General features: G+C 33.9%; 3 protein-coding genes across 3 annotated transcripts in view; all 3 read left to right on the top strand.

Annotated features, from left to right (window-relative positions):
- Nucleotides 1-4085: 4085 nt before the first annotated feature.
- Nucleotides 4086-5119, top strand: LOC105121306 (60S ribosomal protein L12-like). Its single transcript, XM_011019902.1, has one exon. It carries the CDS (start codon nt 4148-4150, stop codon nt 4964-4966), a length of 819 nt encoding a protein of 272 aa, XP_011018204.1. The 5' UTR covers nt 4086-4147; the 3' UTR covers nt 4967-5119.
- A 3267-nt stretch (nt 5120-8386) lies between these two features.
- LOC105120913 (60S ribosomal protein L12) lies at nt 8387-9114 on the top strand. The gene has a single exon (XM_011019322.1). The coding sequence runs from the start codon at nt 8466-8468 to the stop codon at nt 8961-8963; it is 498 nt and encodes a 165-aa protein (XP_011017624.1). The 5' UTR covers nt 8387-8465; the 3' UTR covers nt 8964-9114.
- An 8629-nt stretch (nt 9115-17743) lies between these two features.
- MBD02 (methyl-CPG-binding domain protein 02) overlaps nt 17744-18776 on the top strand; it is a 4376-nt gene continuing 3343 nt past the window's right edge. Inside the window, exons 1-2 of the mRNA XM_011019321.1 lie at nt 17744-17790; nt 18359-18404. The gene's annotated coding sequence lies outside the window, so the exon portion shown is untranslated. The remainder of the gene's footprint in view (nt 17791-18358; nt 18405-18776) is intronic.

Genomic DNA, 18776 nt, shown 5'->3' with positions numbered 1-18776 from the left:
AGCATTTTCTTTAGTTATCCCAAGTCGCTGCTTAACAACGTGCACCTGTTTCATTAATAAAGCCTTTCCTATCAACCAAGGGAGGCCAGAGTAATAAATTGTTCGGGCAGAGGTTCCATCAGACCCCACCCAGAGTTCATACATGATTGCATCTGCAAGCCAGGTGCTAACCATCGCTCTCATTGATATCCATTCTGGGAGCGAGCTGAAGTCAGTGTCCAAATCAACAATACCATCTTCCTTTAAACTTTTGATTACCCCACCATTCTCGTCATTGTAGGCCACATAAGTACCTGATTCAATATATGGAATTTGATTTACAACAGAAAGTCGGATAAGTGTTTTGAAGACAATTTTGATATTTGCGTTATATATTTGAGAAAACAAACATACATGACAACATGAGCAAAGCATGCACACACATTAAAAACCAGCTGCCATTTCTTGTCAATCAAAAAACCAATATCCAACAAAAAAAGTCCTGGTCATGCGGATCCAATCTTGAATGCTAATTACTAACTCCCTCCCTATTATTTATGACCATGGCCTTCTTGAAGACAATATGTTAGCCTCATTTATTCCGAATCCTCGCCATACACCGAGTCCCAGAACACACTAAAATTCCCACTGAACAACAAAATACCAACTTTCAGATATCCAAAAGAACTCAGTTAAACGAAAGCGTAGAACTCAGTTAAACTGCAAAATGATCACAGCCCATCTTAACATGATCAAATTCACATTCATTCGGTGAAAACAACTCTGCTAAAGAAATGAGGTATGTTTTCTTAGTGATTCAGACCTATCAACACATAAAAGAAGAAAACTTCAACAAAATGGAAACAAAGAAACAAACACAAGGTAAACTAGCAGCAACAAAAAGAAAAAAGCAGAAACCCAGAACAACAAGTTACAAACATGAATAACATTAAATGAAAATAAGAGCCCAAAAAAGAATACCTGAATCAGGGAAAGTGTTGTTGAAAACCAATTGGAATGGAAAGTTGGAAAATTTGAGGTAGATGAATAGAGGCAAGCAGATTGGACAACCAGTTGGGAGACCATAACTGGGTTTCCTTGCAACAAGAGTATGCTCTGCTCTTTCTTGAGATTCTTGTATCTCTCTTTATCTTTAATGTTTTTGCTGATAATTCTCTTTTGGCTTCAAAGCTTGAGAGAGTGGAGGGTTCTTGGTTTACTTTGATTCTTGATGGGTAAAGGGTTTTTCAGGCACCGAACAACCACAGAGAGAACGCAGAGGAGGGGTTTAGGTCGTTAGATCCATGTATTGCGTGGGTTAGGCCATCTTGGTATTTTTTCTTGTAAGAATAGGCTTGCTTGTTGGAACTACCTCAATTTGGGTTTTATCTTTGGGTTTTCGAGCCCTGTTCTATGCTTTGATATCAAATTCATCTCTTCAATCCAATCATCGTGCCATTTCTCAAAGCAAAGATATTCTAGAGGTCATGACATGAATAACATTTGGAAGAGTTTTTAGCATTGTTCTAAAATCTGGATTGCTTGGAGGATACATCCGGTTGTGAATTGATCCGGTTTGAAGAAAAAAAAATTGGTTTATCTGGTTAAAAATCAGGCTAACCTGATCAATCCAGATATTATTAGCTTAAAATCGGTCATCAATTTATTGACTGTTGCTTTGAAGGGAAAAAAAATAGTCAAAAGACCCAAAACTACTTTGTTTCGATTTAAAAAAAAAATATTGGAGTCGCTTTTTCCACTTCCTTTTCACCTGCGAAGCACAAACAACAATGTTAACACCATGCATATATATATATATATATATATATATATATATATGCACATAAACCCTATTTTTTGGATTTAACATTATAATGTTTTTTCCTTTTCAAATAATTAAGAAGATGTAGAAGATTTACGTCTCACTAAACTTTGATTTTGAATTTAAAGTCAAGAGTAGAAATTAATATTGTCATGGAGAGAGAGAGAGAGAGAGAGAGAGAGTTCTTACGTGCGAGGGTTATCCGTGGTGCTAATTAAGATGAGCACATGAAGCGTAAGAACAACCAAGGTTGCAGAAATAACTGCAATCTTTTAAACATTTAGCAGCACAGCCGATCGAGAGCAGATTTTTGGTGGGAGAGGACACATGGAAGGAAGGAAGCAAGTTGGGTAGCAATCCAAGATAGAGCAGCCTACAGCAGAGTGCTCATCCCAACCACCGCAAAAACTACCAAGAGAGACCTAATCATCCTCGCCTCCATTTTCTTCTCCTTTTGAGCTACTTGGAGAAACTGCTATAAATTCCTAATGAATTTTTGGAATATATGAAACGTATGGATTTTCCTTACACATGCTTACATATATGCGATATAGAATTAATCATGGGGTGGCATGAATGATTCCTTTTATGTGTTCCTAAAACACCAGATACATATATACATACACACACATCATATTATTTTAATATGGATCTTTGGAGACAAATGAGAGGCCAACCTTTTGTTACCTAATATTTACCTAATGCAGTGCTAAGATCAAGTCATCTCATGATCAAAAGAAAAATCGAGTCATCTTGCTTTAATTAATAAAAAACACTAAAGGAGGAGGGTTTTTTTATGTTTTTATTTATTTTTTTATTTTAACTATATTTTTTTAATATTAATTTTATTAGGGATTTTACGGAGTTATTCTACACTAATGACTCGAATCGTGATTTGATGGGCTAACTTGGTTGAATATATATATATACATGGAGATTTTTTAATTTTTTTTTTTATATTAAATTTATAAAAAATTAGAATTCATAATTTATTTCAATTTATTTTTTATAAGATTATTTTTATCTAATAATTTGAATTACAAATTTAGTAAATTAATCATAATTGACTCATGTTGTTTTAATCTATATATATTAGGAGTGTTCATGGGTTGGTTCAGTTGGTTTAAACTATTCGGTTTGATTTAGACTTAAAAAATCAACCGAATAAAAAAAAATTAATTTTGTAAAATATTAATTGAATTGGACCAGAAATTGATTCAAACCAAACCGGGGCGGTTTGGTTAAATTTGATTTTTTGGCATAAAACTGGAAACTTAATCCTATCATATATTGGTTTTCTTTTTTAATTTTTTAAAATTGATTTACATTAAATCGGGCTTTAAAATTTTCACAATCTCAGTCAAAACGGCTCCTTCATGGTTTCCATTGCCATTAATCACATCAATCTCAACCATTATAACGAATACTTACCACAAGAAAGATCGGTTGAGATATTCTTGAAATTAAGGGGAAAAAAACCCTCAGGTCCCGACCCATAAATAATAAGAAGCAGGGTAAGGGTCTTTCATTAAAGAGGGTAAAGAAAGGTGGGGCTTTGTTCCAGGGGCACCTTTCACAGCTTTAGAAAGGAGAGCCTCAAGTTGCAAGAGTAAAAGAAAGAGTCTTGACCACGAACTCAAAGTAGCTAAGTCTAAGATTAAGTTAAGAATAAAAAGGGAAGAAAGATAAAAATAAAAAAAAAAGATACAAGAGATAAAGATGGGCAAGGATCACTATACATTAATTTTCTTTGGATATGTATGTGACGTTGAAAAATATAATCTTTTCATTGTAAGTTCATTCAACAACCCACCAGAAAAGAAGATGGGAAAACTAGAAAAGGAAAAACGTGAATTAATTGAGAGGAAGATTGAGAATTTATCTGGGTAATACAATTACTTTTTGTAAAAGGAAATAAAGTTATGTTAGGGTTAGGTTACACTTTAACTATTTATATTTCAAATATTTTTATAATTTTTAGTGTTTATAAGTTCAGTTTGGTTTGTACCAATTTCTAGTTAAAAACTAAAACTAAAATTTATAATTTTGGCAAACAATTTAATCAGTTTTTTATTTTAATTTAATTTTTTTAATTAATTTTATTAATTTTCACAATATTAATTATTTTAAACATCCCTCAACAAACTCAAAAAAATAAAAATCCAACAGCTTGTTTCCTTTTTAGTCCGATCAAAGTCCAAGAAAAAGCCCATTTTTAGGGCTAGAAACGGTATTTCACTCTCCCAAAACCCTAGCCGCCACTATATCTATATAAACCGTCTATTTCGTGAAACCTTTGATCTCCCTCCCTTTCCATCCGCCAGCAAGCATCACAGAGAAGCAAAAATGCCGCCGAAGTTTGACCCATCTCAGGTGGTCGACGTTTACGTGAGGGTAACTGGAGGCGAAGTCGGTGCAGCCAGTTCCCTCGCCCCCAAGATCGGTCCTCTTGGACTTTCTCCCAAGAAAATCGGAGAAGACATCGCCAAAGAAACTGCCAAGGACTGGAAGGGCCTCCGAGTCACCGTCAAGCTCACCGTCCAGAACCGTCAGGCCAAGGTCACCGTCGTGCCCTCAGCCGCGGCTTTGGTTATCAAGGCGTTGAAGGAGCCAGAGAGAGACAGGAAGAAGACAAAGAACATAAAGCATAATGGGAACATCTCTCTTGATGATGTTATTGAGATTGCTAAGGTTATGAGTGTGAGATCGATGGCCAAGGATCTGAGTGGGACAGTGAAGGAAATTTTGGGGACTTGTGTGATCGGAGCTCTCGGTCTTTCTCCGAAGAAAATCGGAGAAGACATCGCCAAAGAAACTGCCAAGGACTGGAAGGGCCTCCGAGTCACCGTCAAGCTCACCGTCCAGAACCGTCAGGCCAAGGTCACCGTCGTGCCCTCAGCAGCGGCTTTGGTTATCAAGGCGTTGAAGGAGCCAGAGAGAGACAGGAAGAAGACAAAGAACATAAAGCATAATGGGAACATCTCTCTTGATGATGTTATTGAGATTGCTAAGGTTATGAGTGTGAGATCGATGGCCAAGGATCTGAGTGGGACAGTGAAGGAAATTTTGGGGACTTGTGTTTCTGTTGGGTGTACTGTTGATGGGAAAGATCCAAAAGATTTGCAGCAGGAGATTACTGATGGTGATGTTGAGATTTCTGAATGATTGAGAAATTGTTGCTCTTTTGGGTTTTTTTAAAGTTTCCGAAAGATCTCATTTTATGTTTTTGGCTAATTTTATCGAATCTGGATGCTTAAGGATGTTTTCTAAGGTTATTTACTACTTTATTATCGAGGGTATTTTTGCTAGTTTTGTTTACTGTTTTGTTTGGTCATTTGGTTTTTTTTTGTGTTTCTGTTTTTTTTTAGTTTATTGAATTTGGTTATCTGGTTTGTTTTGTGCTCGGTGTATGATTCTACTTGAAGAGTTATGTGCTTGTGCCTAGGTAAAGATGGAAGCTTAGTGATGGAGAATTTATTTAATTTATGTCTTGGGATAAAAATTATTCATATTTTAGGCACTTCTTTGATCTCTTTTGATGAGTTTTGTTCGAGTTATAGGACTAGGACGGATGGATGAAAAGTAGAATTTTACGCATCATTTGTTTTTTTTTATTTGATAGATAGAACTTGTATAATCCTATCTACATGAGATTTTCAGATAGGTTTCTATCCTTCATTTTCCAATCTTCCGGTGGTAAATGTGTATGTTTGTAGATGCAGCTTAGTGATAGACAAGAATAAGTTATAATGAATGCTAGAGTTTGCTCGGAATTGTTTAGCTGTTTTGGTTCATAGGGAAAATATTTCTGGAGGAATAGAGAACTTGTGCGATTGACTGACTTTTTCACCAAATTGTGAAAGCTAATTCTCTCTGGAGTTTGAATTTTCGGTTGCATCCAGTTTTATTTTTAACTTTCAGCTTATGTGTCAACTGTTTTTAGATTCTCTGCCTCGCAACTTTATGTCTAGTTTGATCATAATACTAGAGTTTCATTTCTTCCAAATCCATGTGACATTGTGTGTTCCATCATCCTCTGTGCTTTGTTTATCCGATGCAGTCATGCTATCCTCTTACAGAATAGTATTTATCAAGCTGTAGAAATGGGGGTTAATTTGCGCAATTGATTGCAGTACAATCTATGTTATTGGGAGTATGACCCCCCTGATAGATTTTTCTTTTATTACCTGAAATTCTGTTTCTGCCTTGTAGATGTAACCCATCATATTCACTAACTTGTGTTTAAATAGCAATTGATGTGTAAATAATGCCTTTGCCAATTGGACATGTTTTTTTCAAGGAAATTCTCTTGTGCTATGTTCGGTTCTTGTCAATGAATGCAATGATACAAGAGGCAGTTTACCGGTGAATTTGACTGATGTAATATAGATCAAGAAAGAGGTGATGCCTATCTGAATAAATTTCCTATGTATATGCTGCAAATTCATTACTTGAGTAATAATAAAGAAACAACTGTTAGTCAGGTTTAGTCTATTTGCTGCTTGGGAAAGCCCGTTCTCAGTAGTGATTATCCAGCTTCGCTTTTGTTTAGGGAAAGCCATTTCTCTTCTGTGTGTATTTTCGCCGTTTTATCCAGTTTGCTTCTACCTTTACAGTTCATATATATCATCATTTTTGTTTGGATGCTTTACCATGGCACCTTTTCTGCTCGGTTTACTGCCCCCATTGCATAGTATTTGCCTGATAGATTTGATTATTCCTTGTATAGATGAAGTTATTTTCCTGTGTCGTCAGTTGACTCAGTTCTTGTTGATGCTCCGAATCTCTCAATTTTCATACTGTAAAGTTATATCATCATTATTGTTTGGTTCGAGGGAGGAGATTTGTGCTGGATTTGTGGTAGTGGATTCGTTTAGATTCAACAGATTTATGTTCAATGTGTGGAGTAACGGTCAGCAGCTTGATTCCCTTCCATTTCCTGCTCCCAACTAATGTTATTCAGGAAATTTTTTGAAGAATAGCTTAGCGTTTTATTGAGCCACCAACTTTCTGGCATCTTGCCTACCAACCATCAAAACCCATGGCATCCCCATGATCCTACATGGCTTCGAACTGAAGTGGACTTCGAGCTTTTGACGTCCATCTCAAGGTAATCTATTGCGCCTCTTGGCCCATGGATGAAAAATCACCCCTCCTTTTATTCCTCATCTTGCATTTTGATCTTCGAGCCTCGAAGATAGAGATAGAGGAGGTGAACTCTTATTGAGCCCATTTGATTATTATCAGAATGGAGCAAATCGCAATATGTTAGCCATGGTGGCTAAGGTTTCTTTAGTTCTATAACAAAGTTGTAATAAAGGTTTTTTAATCATTAAATAAAACATACTATAAATGATAGTTTTTTTTTTCGTGTCAATATGAAAATATAAAATGTTATGAACTTATAAACAGTATAATTTCTAAAAAAGCTTGTAGAGAAGTAGACAAATAACCAGCTACAAATTAAAATTAGAACTCTCAATCTCATAAGTGAGCCTGTGTGAAGATACTACGATGCAACAAGTTTATTGTAGTTTGGAAGGGCCCCATCACTCTAGAATATAACGACTTATTTCATTGAGTACATGCAATTCTATAGTAATGAGGGAACCATCTCAGAGTTTTCTCCATCTTCTAGCTTATAATTTGCTTTAGCACCGAAGGATTTACAGCATCAAATTAGTTCATGTATTGTCTCTTCCGTGCGCGAACTTGAACATGTTATTGGTCTTAGGAAAGAGGTTATATGCATTGTTATAAAACTTGGATCAAGGGTCAAATCAGGGACATTAGAGTCCAGACCTGTCTAGTTTAGATAAAATTAAAAAAAAAAAACTAAGGAGAGATTCACTCAATCTAATCCAATCAAAAACTCGGATTAACTCATAATTTCTGTTAAAAATTCATTGATTTTTTTTTAACTAATCAATTTACAAAATGAAAAGATCAATTCAAATTAATTATCTCAAACTACAACCAAAAACATATTTTAATCAATTCTAGAACCTCATGAAAAAATATTATTTCTCCTATCTCCTCGATCCTCTACCCTAAATCTACTTTCAAGGACCATCTTAACATAATAAAGTTTAGTCGCCATTTCATATAAATCATCTAACAAAATGAATATATATTTGTTAAAAATCAAACACAACATACTAATATTTCCAAAGAAATTATTTTTTTTATCAGTAAATGATTTCATGAGAAATTTTAGATTTTAGAAATATGACAATAATTATTTTTTAAAGTATTTTTTATTTTTAAAAATATTAAACTAATATTTTTTATTTTTTAAATTTATTTTTGATATCAATACATTAAAATAATTAAAAAATATTAATAAAAATATTTTTTAATAAAAAACAAGTGAAAATTCAATATTAACACTGAAGATGGCTGAAAACGCGGTTTTGATCCATCAGAATAATATAATTGCTGCATGTTCTACCCATCACTCCGGACCACGTTTCCCTTTATCATACAGGGAATCAAATAAGGCTTGGTTAAAGTCCACGAAAGAAGCCCACCTTATTGGCCTAAAAAAGACATTTCACTCTCTTAAAACCCTAGCAACCAATATATCTCATAATCCGTCTATTTCGTGAAACCCTTGCCCCCCGCCCCATTCCCTCGGTCAGCAAGCAGCAGCAGAGCAGCAAAAATGCCGCCGAAGTTTGACCCATCTCAGGTTGTCGACGTTTACGTGAGGGTAACTGGAGGCGAAGTCGGTGCAGCCAGTTCCCTCGCTCCCAAAATCGGACCTCTCGGTCTTTCTCCGAAGAAAATCGGAGAAGACATCGCCAAAGAAACTGCCAAGGACTGGAAGGGCCTCCGAGTCACCGTCAAGCTCACCGTCCAGAACCGTCAGGCCAAGGTCACCGTCGTGCCCTCAGCAGCGGCTTTGGTTATCAAGGCGTTGAAGGAGCCAGAGAGAGACAGGAAGAAGACAAAGAACATAAAGCATAATGGGAACATCTCTCTTGATGATGTTATTGAGATTGCTAAGGTTATGAGTGTGAGATCGATGGCCAAGGATCTGAGTGGGACAGTGAAGGAAATTTTGGGGACTTGTGTTTCTGTTGGGTGTACTGTTGATGGGAAAGATCCAAAAGATTTGCAGCAGGAGATTACTGATGGTGATGTTGAGATTTCTGAATGATTGAGAAATTGTTGCTCTTTTTTGGGTTTTTTTTTTTAAGTTTCTGAAAGATCCCGTTTTATGTTTTTGTTGTTTTGGTATCTGGATGCTTAAGGATCTTTTTAAAGGTGATATACTACTTTTTTTATTGAGGGTATTTTTGCTTCTTGTCTGTCTTGCCTGTTCATTTGATTTTTTTTTGTGTGTTTGTTTTGGTTTTTGTTGGATTCGATTATGTGGTTTGTTTTGTGACTGATGTATGATTCTGCTTGAGAAATTGTGTTTGTGCATAGGTAAAGATGGAAGTTTAGTGATGGAGAATTTATTTAAATTCATCTTGGGTAAAAATTTATTCTCTTTTTACACACTTCTTTGATCTCTTTCGATGAGTTTTGTTTGAGTTATAGGTTGATGTTGGATGGATGAAAGTAGGAATTTCATGCTTCATTTGTGTTTTGTTGTCGGTAGATAGAGACCCTAGGATTCCAACTTGTATTATGCCATCTACATGAGTTTTGCAGATTGGTTTCTATCCTTCATTTTCCCAATGTTCCATCTGGAAAGGAGTATGTTTGTGGATGGGGCTTAGCGATAGACAAGAATAAGTTATAATGAATGCATGAGTTTGCTTGGAATTTTTTAGCTGTTTTGCTTCACATGGAAAAGATTTCTGGAAGAATCGAAAACTTGTGTGACTGACTGACTTTTTCACTAATTTGTGAAAGCTAGTTCTCTGTGGAGTGTGAAGTTTCTGTTGTATCCAGCTTTAGTTTTAGCATATAGTTTATGCCTGCAACATGTTTTAGATGCCTTGCCATGTAGCTTTACATATATTTTGATCATAATACTAATTGAGTTTCATTTCTTCCACGTCCATTTGAGTTTGTCTGTTCCATCATCTTTTGTGGTCTGTGCTTGTCTTATGCAGTCACGCAATCCTCGTTTGAAATAGTATATATCAAGCGGTAGAAATGGGGGTTAATTTTTGTGCAATTAGATTGCAATACATTCTATGTAATTTGTGAGTGTGATCTCACTGATAGATTTTACTTTGATTACATGAAACAATGTTTCTTTTGTGATATGGGGGTTCTTGTTGATGAATGCAATGATACAAGAGGTAGTTTACCAGTGAATTCAACTGATGTAAAATAGATCAAGAAAGAGGTGATGCCTAACTGATTAAATTTCCTATATAGATGCTGAGATTTCATTACCTGAGTAATAATGAAGAAACAACTGTTATCGGTAGTGATTATCCAGCTTTGCTTTTGTTTAGGGAAGGCCAGTTCTCTGCTGTGTGAATTTTCTGCTGTATGGATTTTCGCTGTTTTATCCAGTTTGCTTCTACCTTTACAGTTTACATATATCATCATTTTTGTTTGGATGCTTTACCATGTACTTTTTTCTCCTTTGTTTACTATCCCCATTGCATAGTATTTGCCTGATAGATTTGATTATTCCTTGTATAGATAAGTTATTTTCCTGTGTTGTCAGTTGACTCATATCTTGTTGAATGTTGATGCTCTGAATTTCTCAATTTTCGTACTGGTCATTAATAGACTGTTTTCTGTTGTATTGTTTGGTTCGAGGGAAGAGATTTGTGCTGGATTTGTGGTAGTGGATTCTTTTAGATTCAACAGATTTATGTTCAATGTGTAGAGTAACGGTCAGCTGCTTGATTCCCTTCCATTTCCTGCTCCCGACTAATGTTATTCAGGAAATATTTTGAAGAATCGCTTAGCTTTTTACTGAGCTACCAACTTTCTGGCATCTTGCCTACCAACCACCAAAGCCCATAGCATCCCCATGATTCTACATAGCTTTGAACTGACTAAGCTCATGTGTTGGGATTAAGTGGACTTCGAGGTTCTGACGTCCATCACAAGGTAAACTATCACCTCTTGGCCCGGGATAAAAAGTCACCCCTCCTTTTTTTTTCCTTTTCTTACATTATGAATGGCTAGTCATTCATTTCCATCTGCCGTGAGATTAATCTTCGAGCCTTGAAGATAGAGATCGAGGAGGGTGACCTCTTATTAATATGGTTCTTTGTTTGCGATCATACTGCTCGACCACGCTTTTCTCTCCTACTGTATTTTTTTGGAAAAGATGCATCATGAGAGACAGAATTTTTAGTTTCTCATGCAGGAAAAAAGGTTAAATCAACAGCTAATGAACCCGCCCTACCCAACAATATTGAGTTGTGAAGTCACTCTACCAGTAATTTGACGAAACAGGCAACAGAAAGGATGATATTGAGAGACCAGGAGCTCTGTCCTGACGAAAGTTTTGAATCCTCTACTTTTTCCATAGATGCGATGTGTTTTATTAAACAAAATATGAAACATCGTAAGCCATGCATGCATGTCTTTGTTTCTCTAAGAATTCTGCTAACAGCCACACCGAGCATCGGCACAAAGAGCATATGTTATATTTATTGTTTTGAGAGAATCAACTTCTTAACTCATATACCTCAAATTCGACTCAGTTAGGTCTCAAGTGCTCTAGTTTCCGAGGGAATTCAGGGGTCCTGACCAGATTTTACGATAAGTTTCCAATCTAGAATTTTCAGATTTCGAGAAGCAAGTGACAGACAACCGAGCAAAAGCAGTAACACCAAGCACGTCACACAATAAAAACCCAGACATATAAATATAACGTTCTTCCAAGTTTTCTTTTCTTAAACCAGCCAAAAAAATGGCGTCTAGGGTTTCTCTAAAGACGAAAGGCAAGAGCAGCAGCGGCAAGGGAGCAAAAGGTGTGGAAGAGAAGTCAGCATCACAGTATGTCAAAGAATGGAGCACATGGACATTTAAGAAGGCGAAAGTAATAACACACTATGGATTCATTCCTATGATTATCATCATTGGAATGAATTCTGAGCCTAAACCCCAGATTTATCAGCTCCTTAGTCCCTTCTGATTCGAGCCCAGACCGTGGTTTCTCTTGTTCCATGGTGGGTCTGTGCTTATTTGTCGAATCTGCTTCCTTTTGAGAAATGGGTTTTATTAGGTTTCGTTAGATTTTACTGTTTTATGGGGTTTGTAGGTATGGATTGATTAGTATAAATGTTAAAGTTTGAACTTTGCTATGCTTGCTATGGATCGCTTAGTTATTAGTATGAATGTTAAAGTTCTAAGCTTTTATTAGTCAGTAATAAGTGAGTGATTTAGTGATAATCATGATTGCTTTTTTATGTTGTCATACTCTTCATTTATGCAGGTTTATTAACCTGGTTTTATGCTTTTCTTCTCTTTTTTTATGGATTGATTGATACGTGGAATGGACCACTGTAGTTCTGCAAGGGGCTTAGGTATGGAACAGGAAATGAAATGAATTCTGGATACAGGTGAGAGCAAAGGTCCTTTATTCTTATCTTGGTGTGTGGAAATGGGGATGCAAAGTGATAGATTTTATTTCTGAAGATTTCCAAAAGTTTTAGGAAGTTTAATAGTTTTAGTTTGACTGATAATGAGCTTGATTGTCAGCTGACAACAAAATGAATCCTGAAGTTTGATGTTTTAAGATAGTCATCATTCATTAGATATTTGGGAAGGAGAAAATGATCAAGATGAGATTCAGGGCTTTATGGGTTTTTTTTTCATAGTATGTGATTTTCAACTGCTGTTGTCAACTAAGGAATCATTAATTAGCATGGAAAATTGTTTTGCGGAATTCATGATTTGCAGTGTTGAGGGCTGAAAAAGATTTCCGCCTCTACCAAGCAGTAATTCATAGTTTAGTTTTGGTGAGAGCATTTCAAACATATGGCAATTCTGTGCTATTATTCCCTTAGGTCATGAATGATGAATTCGCTGATTATTTCATACATATGGAAGCTTCACGGATATTTTCCACTTTTCACCTCAACTACACTAGCAATAGGAGGATAATCGAGATCTGCTTGATACATATATATATATATTCTCATATGCATTAGGGACTTTGTGTTGCACTTGGGTTTTTTAACTCGGTGCAAGATGACAAGGGCATCTTATTGTGCGGGAATTGAAGAGTTTGTTATCTTATTGCCGAGAGTGCATGTTTGTTTTAGCTGTGTTTGCCTGTTTGGTTGGCAACATCTCGAGGAATCGAAAGACAATAAAATGATATCTTCACCTTCATTTTGAGCCATCCAGCAATCTGTTATATCAGTGCAGTTTTCTAGTCTTCAAACTCATTCATGCTGTCAGATAATAGCAGGCTTTTCTGCATGTATGAGCGGGTATAAGCATTGAAAGTTTGTATCTGAATTTATAGCCTTTTTTTCTTGACAATTGGTATAAAGGAAAATGATGTTTTAGTCTTGCATATGAAATGCGTTTTTCAAGCTTTATTTATCGGCTGTATCAATATTTTGGATGGACATTTCCCTCAATTATTATCTATTTAATCTTTCCAGGCTGCTGGTTTCTGAGTGAACTTTGCATGGCCCACAATGTTTGCATATGTAGTGAAAGCAAAACTAAGTCAATAGTTCAGGCTTGATGATATTTGCAGTTACGATTTCAAGAGGAATGAATTGAATTAACCAAACTCTTTAGGATTCTGTCTCCTTTCCTTTTCTCTTGCTAGGATCATTTCAGGCAAGTGTATGATTCCATCTTGCATGTTTGCTATTGACTTGGTCTCTAGGGAATGTAAAATAGATTTGTCCAAATTGTTCGCATGGAGTACTGAGGCTGATAGTTTAAAGTTCCAGAAAGAATACTGGAGTCATCAGATATGTCCTTATTGAATGTCATCTTTCCATCAGATTTAGCTATAGTTTTGCTTCTCCTCTGTTGTGTTCCCTCCAGGCTTTTCTTCTTTCCCCTTCAAAGTACACGATTGCTTTCAGGATGGTTGTTTTGGTTCACTCATGGTGGTTTTCAAACCGAATTTGTGGCTGAACAGACAAACTTGTTTACACATTTTGCAGCTATCATTATCAGGCTTTCAGCTGTTCATGCTATCATGTAGTAGTATGATTATCGTATCAGTCTACATTTGTTGATTTGAACAAGTTGTTAATGTTTGTAGCAAGGATTCACAAGGCATCATCAACCCCCTAACATGCAGGCTATATGTTCTGTTTCCTGCATGATCTTGACCCTAGTTGTAAGGCATATGGCTTGGAGGGTCAACCTGCAAATCTGCAGACTCGGAGCCTAGACAATTTATAAATGGTAACATAAAATTTATAATCAGGATCCGAACTACTGCTTCGTTAGATCCGGCGTGGTGCTGCGCTTATGGTTGCAAATTTCCATTTCCAATCATAGATTCATTAGCAGAAACAAAGCTTAAAATTCAATTTCTAGTCATGCACTGGTAATCCAGCCTAAAAATCCACTTTAAGAGAGATTCACTTATATTTGAAATCTTATCCTTAACTCAGCTATCCATTTATGGTTGTCTCATGTTGAAATCTTATTCTTGTGAAGCCTATATTTTAAAATACATCACAGCGCATGCAGGCTTGGTTGAAAATCTCAATAATTGTAGTTTTCTATATTACAATATAAGAGGAAGGCGGCCCGATCCTAGCAGAAACAAAGCTTAAAATTCAATTTCTAGTCATGCACTGGTAATCCAGCCTACAAATCCAATTTAAGAGAGATTCACTTATTTTTGAAATCTTATTGTGAACGCAGCCATCCATTTATGGTTTTGAAGCATGTTGAAATCTTATTTTTGTGAAGCCTATATTTTAAAATACATCATATTGCATGCAGGCTTGGTTGAAAATCTTAATAATTGTAGTTTTCTATATTATAATATAAGAGGAAGGCGGCCCGATCTGGTAGCTCAAGATCCTTTGAATCTGTGGGTGGAAAAAAAATAAAATAGAAATAGAAATGGTGTCAAAACAATGAATACATGTGCCTTCGTGCAAAGTTTGACCATAGGATTTGGATACATAGTTGTTAAATTCTACTAGGCCTTACGAATTGATTTAGAAAATTCATAACTCAGGATCTGACTTATGTTAGGGTTTAAGTTGAACTACCTGAGTTTTTAATAATTTTATTGATTAATTTAAACTTGATTTAATCATATTAAATCAATATCAATATTTTCAAAAATAAAATAAAATAACATTATTTTAATAACAAATAACTCAAATATGTTTTGGAGTTTATCAGGTTTATTTAACAACTAATTTATACAATTTTAACTCAATCAATTCCATAATAATACTTTTGAAAACATACTTAATTACTAAAACAAACATTCCTTGAGTTTTTGTAAAAAAAAAAAAGATTGGTTAATAATTTTTTTAACAGGCAACAATTTAATATTTATATAAATTTCATTATGCAAGCTAGCAGCATAGGCACACCAACCAAGTTATTAAAGAACGCTAGAGAACAAAGAATGCCTGATAATTTTAAAAAAAGAAGGACCAAATCATTTTTTTTTTTTAAATTCAAGCTAAGTTTTTTTTTCTTTTATAAAAAAGGAAACTCTATAAATAATATTATTTTAATTTTATTTGAAATAATATAATTTTATAAAAAACTATTTTCAGAAATTTAAATCTGATAAAATAATTCATCACATTATCCTGTTATAACAAGCCAAGTTAAATATGTATAATAAGCCTGAATTTTAACTATAATTAAAAATGAAATGAAAACATATTGTCCTATATATTGAAAAACAAACAAGATTTTTTTTATTACTATTCATACGAAAAGAGTTTCATAAATATATTTTTTTCAATCTTGTCAATTTTTTTATTTTAACCTTAAACCTTTTTAATAATTTATTGAGATATATTTGGAACAACTAGAACGGCTAGATCATATTACAATATTTTTTTATTTAGATTAAATAAAAAATCAAGTTAATAGTTTTTTTAATTTTATTATTTTTTATCAATTTTATTTTTTAATTTTTTTCTTCAATTAATTGATTTACTTTTAGATTAATCAATTTAACTTTATTATATCAAAATAATTTTCCTATTATTTAATTTTAGAACTAAATCAAGTAAGGAATTGAATAAAAAGGTTTTTTATGTTAATTTTATTATTATTCTTTTAATTTTATCATTATTTTTTTAATGATAGGTTATTTTTAAATTAATTAAATTAATTGAGTCACATTAAAATAATATTTATATAATTTAATTTAATTTTAAATTAAAAAAATTAGATAAAAAATCTTAAAATTACATATTGAAAAAGTAATTTTTATAATGGGCTCATCCTTTAAACATCCTTAAAAACATTATCTTTATCGATTGGTTCATTTAGAAAGCGTTTGATATTGAGGTTGCGGCTGAGGTTAATACTCAATCACAAATATTAATGTCTGGTTAAGTTAAAAACTGAGTTTGGTTATTGCGGGTGTGACTACGGTTTAATAAAAACAGAGTTTACATGCTTTTGAGTGGTTCAGCTGCTCAACTGTTCACATGAACAGTTGAGAGATGGAGAGGGAATCATAACAAAAAAAAAAAATACACTTGCAGTATTATTAGGTTAACTAATGATAAGGGAAAGAATTAGAAGTAGTATGGCTGTAGTATGAGTCGGAAGCAGCATGACTTAAGTGAAACAAAGCTTGCCTTTGCATTATTATACCAGGTTTTTGCTTCAGAAGCCAGACTAATAAAGAAAGGCTCTTTCCTAATTGTTGCCATGCTTCTAACTATGAACGATAATTAAGTCGGGGTTTTTGAGAAATAGAGAGGTGCAGACTTTACAGTACATGAGAAACTAGAGAGAGAGTCATGCTTCTCTTCTGTTTCCTAAAACAACATGATATTAAAGTATAGTAAAGTAAGCTGCAAGAACAGGATAGCAACAAGTCCTGTGGAGGTGCTCAGTTGCAGAGAAGCCACTGTCACAGGCTGAATTAATACCATGATAAAGCTCACTGGGAAGGTCTAATGGGCAACCAGCAAGGTTGGATTGTTCAGGAAATGCAGGGATTGTTGTTGGTGGTGATAGGTTCGGTTTGGGCAAACCCAAAAGAAGAAGAGGAAAGAGAGCGAGTAACAACCCGAAAGTTATGTTGTTTAGGGACAATTCACTCTGCATATAAAAGTGAACAATACACAGTGAATTAATTCATTTTGTACTGTTTACGTGTTCTGTTTATATCAATAATAAAATTTTTTATTTTTTTATTATATTTTATTAAAAAAAATATTATTTAATATTATTCAATAACATTATAAAAATTACTTGATAATATAATATTTGTAAAATTTAATAACAATCTTAATTTTATTTTATTTAATATTATTATGTATTTAAAAAATTAAAAAAATTATAATCATTATTAAATATATTTTATATATAATGAAATCATAGATATTTTAATAAAATAATAAAAAATATTTTATATAAAATACTATTTCTTTTATAATATAATAACAATAATTAAATTTATAATATTTAAATTAAAAATCATCAATATTAATATATATATTTTTTAAAATTATTTTACAATTTTAAATTTTAAAATATTTTTAATCAAATATATTAAATTATTTTTTAATTAATCTTAATTTCAATTATAATTTTAATTAAATATATATTTTTTCAAATTAATTTCAATTAAAAATATTTTTTATAAAACATTTTTTTTTTTTCCGATCACAGCGCAACAGCAACCGCTGTAATAAACTTATTCGTGGAACCAAAAGCAAAAGCATAAATAAATAAATAAATAAAAACGGTCTCGTATCTATCCTAGCAAGGAAGAAGAGACCAAAGCAGAGAGACTGTACCCTGCGAAAACACAGAAACAGAACAGCACTTACACTTCTCTATCACACATTCTTGACCGTACGATCCAGTCAACTTTCATACAACCAACGGCTCTGATCACATCACCTTCAACAACTGTAAGTTTGATTCTTTTTCTATGTTTCTCTTCCAGATTGTGATTTATCTTTCTGGGTTTTGGGTCTTTAGCTTGGTCAATCAGATCAGCTCTTGTTGTTTTAATGTTTGTTTGGCTTGTTGAGTTGTCTTGGAAAACTTGTTTGGTTACTGAAGAGAAAAGCTTGGAACTTGAGCTGGCATTTTTGGAGTGTTTGTGTTTCTCTTTTGTGTTTGTTTGTGTGCTGTTTCCTTTTGGGAAGTGTGATATATATATATATATATATATATATATATATATATATATATTATCTTAGATCCTACCAATCTAGCCAAATATATAAACTTAAGCATACCTTTTTTTGGGGGGGACTAGAGGGGTTGACATATGATATTTATTGTCAAGTCTGGTTGGATAATAACATAGTAGAGAAGGGTTTTAAGTTTTGTTTATTTTTTAGCAACGTGCAACATTGAGTTCTACCATATGAAAAATCTAGCGGCTGTATTTTTTTTCCTTTTAATAATTTTGTTATAAGTATAGAGTCTGTTACACTAGATTGATATGATTGAGGTATTTTCTTTGTGCAGCTTATGGGAGGATTTTCTGTGTTTATATTTTAAAGAGCAGTTATAGGTTAGTTGGTGATCCATGTTATATTTATTTATAGTGATTTGCTTTTCATAACATGTTGTAATGGTACGTTTTGTACTGTATTTTGCCTGGTATGCAAGCGATGCATAGGTACTTTAGTGGAATCTTAATGTGTCAACGGGGGAAGGAAAGAACCTGCCAATGAAAAGGGAAAAATTACCTAAACTACAGAAAAGAGGGGGTTAACTCCAAATGATGAACATTTCAGTATCTAAATGTTCATAAATAACTTGTTTTTCCATTGTTTTTCAAAAGAATTTGTAAGCCTTGGTTCTTTATCTTTGTTCTGTTTCTAGACTTGTATTTACAAGGATGTCTCGTCCTCCTTTTATGGACCCCCCCCCCCCGGTTATG

The sequence above is a fragment of the Populus euphratica genome, unplaced genomic scaffold (assembly GCF_000495115.2).
Source record: "Populus euphratica unplaced genomic scaffold, PopEup_1.0 scaffold31.1, whole genome shotgun sequence".
NCBI classification, from domain to species: domain Eukaryota; kingdom Viridiplantae; phylum Streptophyta; class Magnoliopsida; order Malpighiales; family Salicaceae; genus Populus; species Populus euphratica.
The sequence above is the reverse complement of the archived record's forward strand: the minus strand, read 5'-3'. Positions and strand labels throughout refer to the sequence as shown.

Coding starts and splice junctions, on each gene's coding strand:
- LOC105121306 (XM_011019902.1), top strand. CDS start 4,148: ATGCCGCCGAAGTTTGACCCATCTCAGGTGGTCGACGTTTACGTGAGG.
- LOC105120913 (XM_011019322.1), top strand. CDS start 8,466: ATGCCGCCGAAGTTTGACCCATCTCAGGTTGTCGACGTTTACGTGAGG.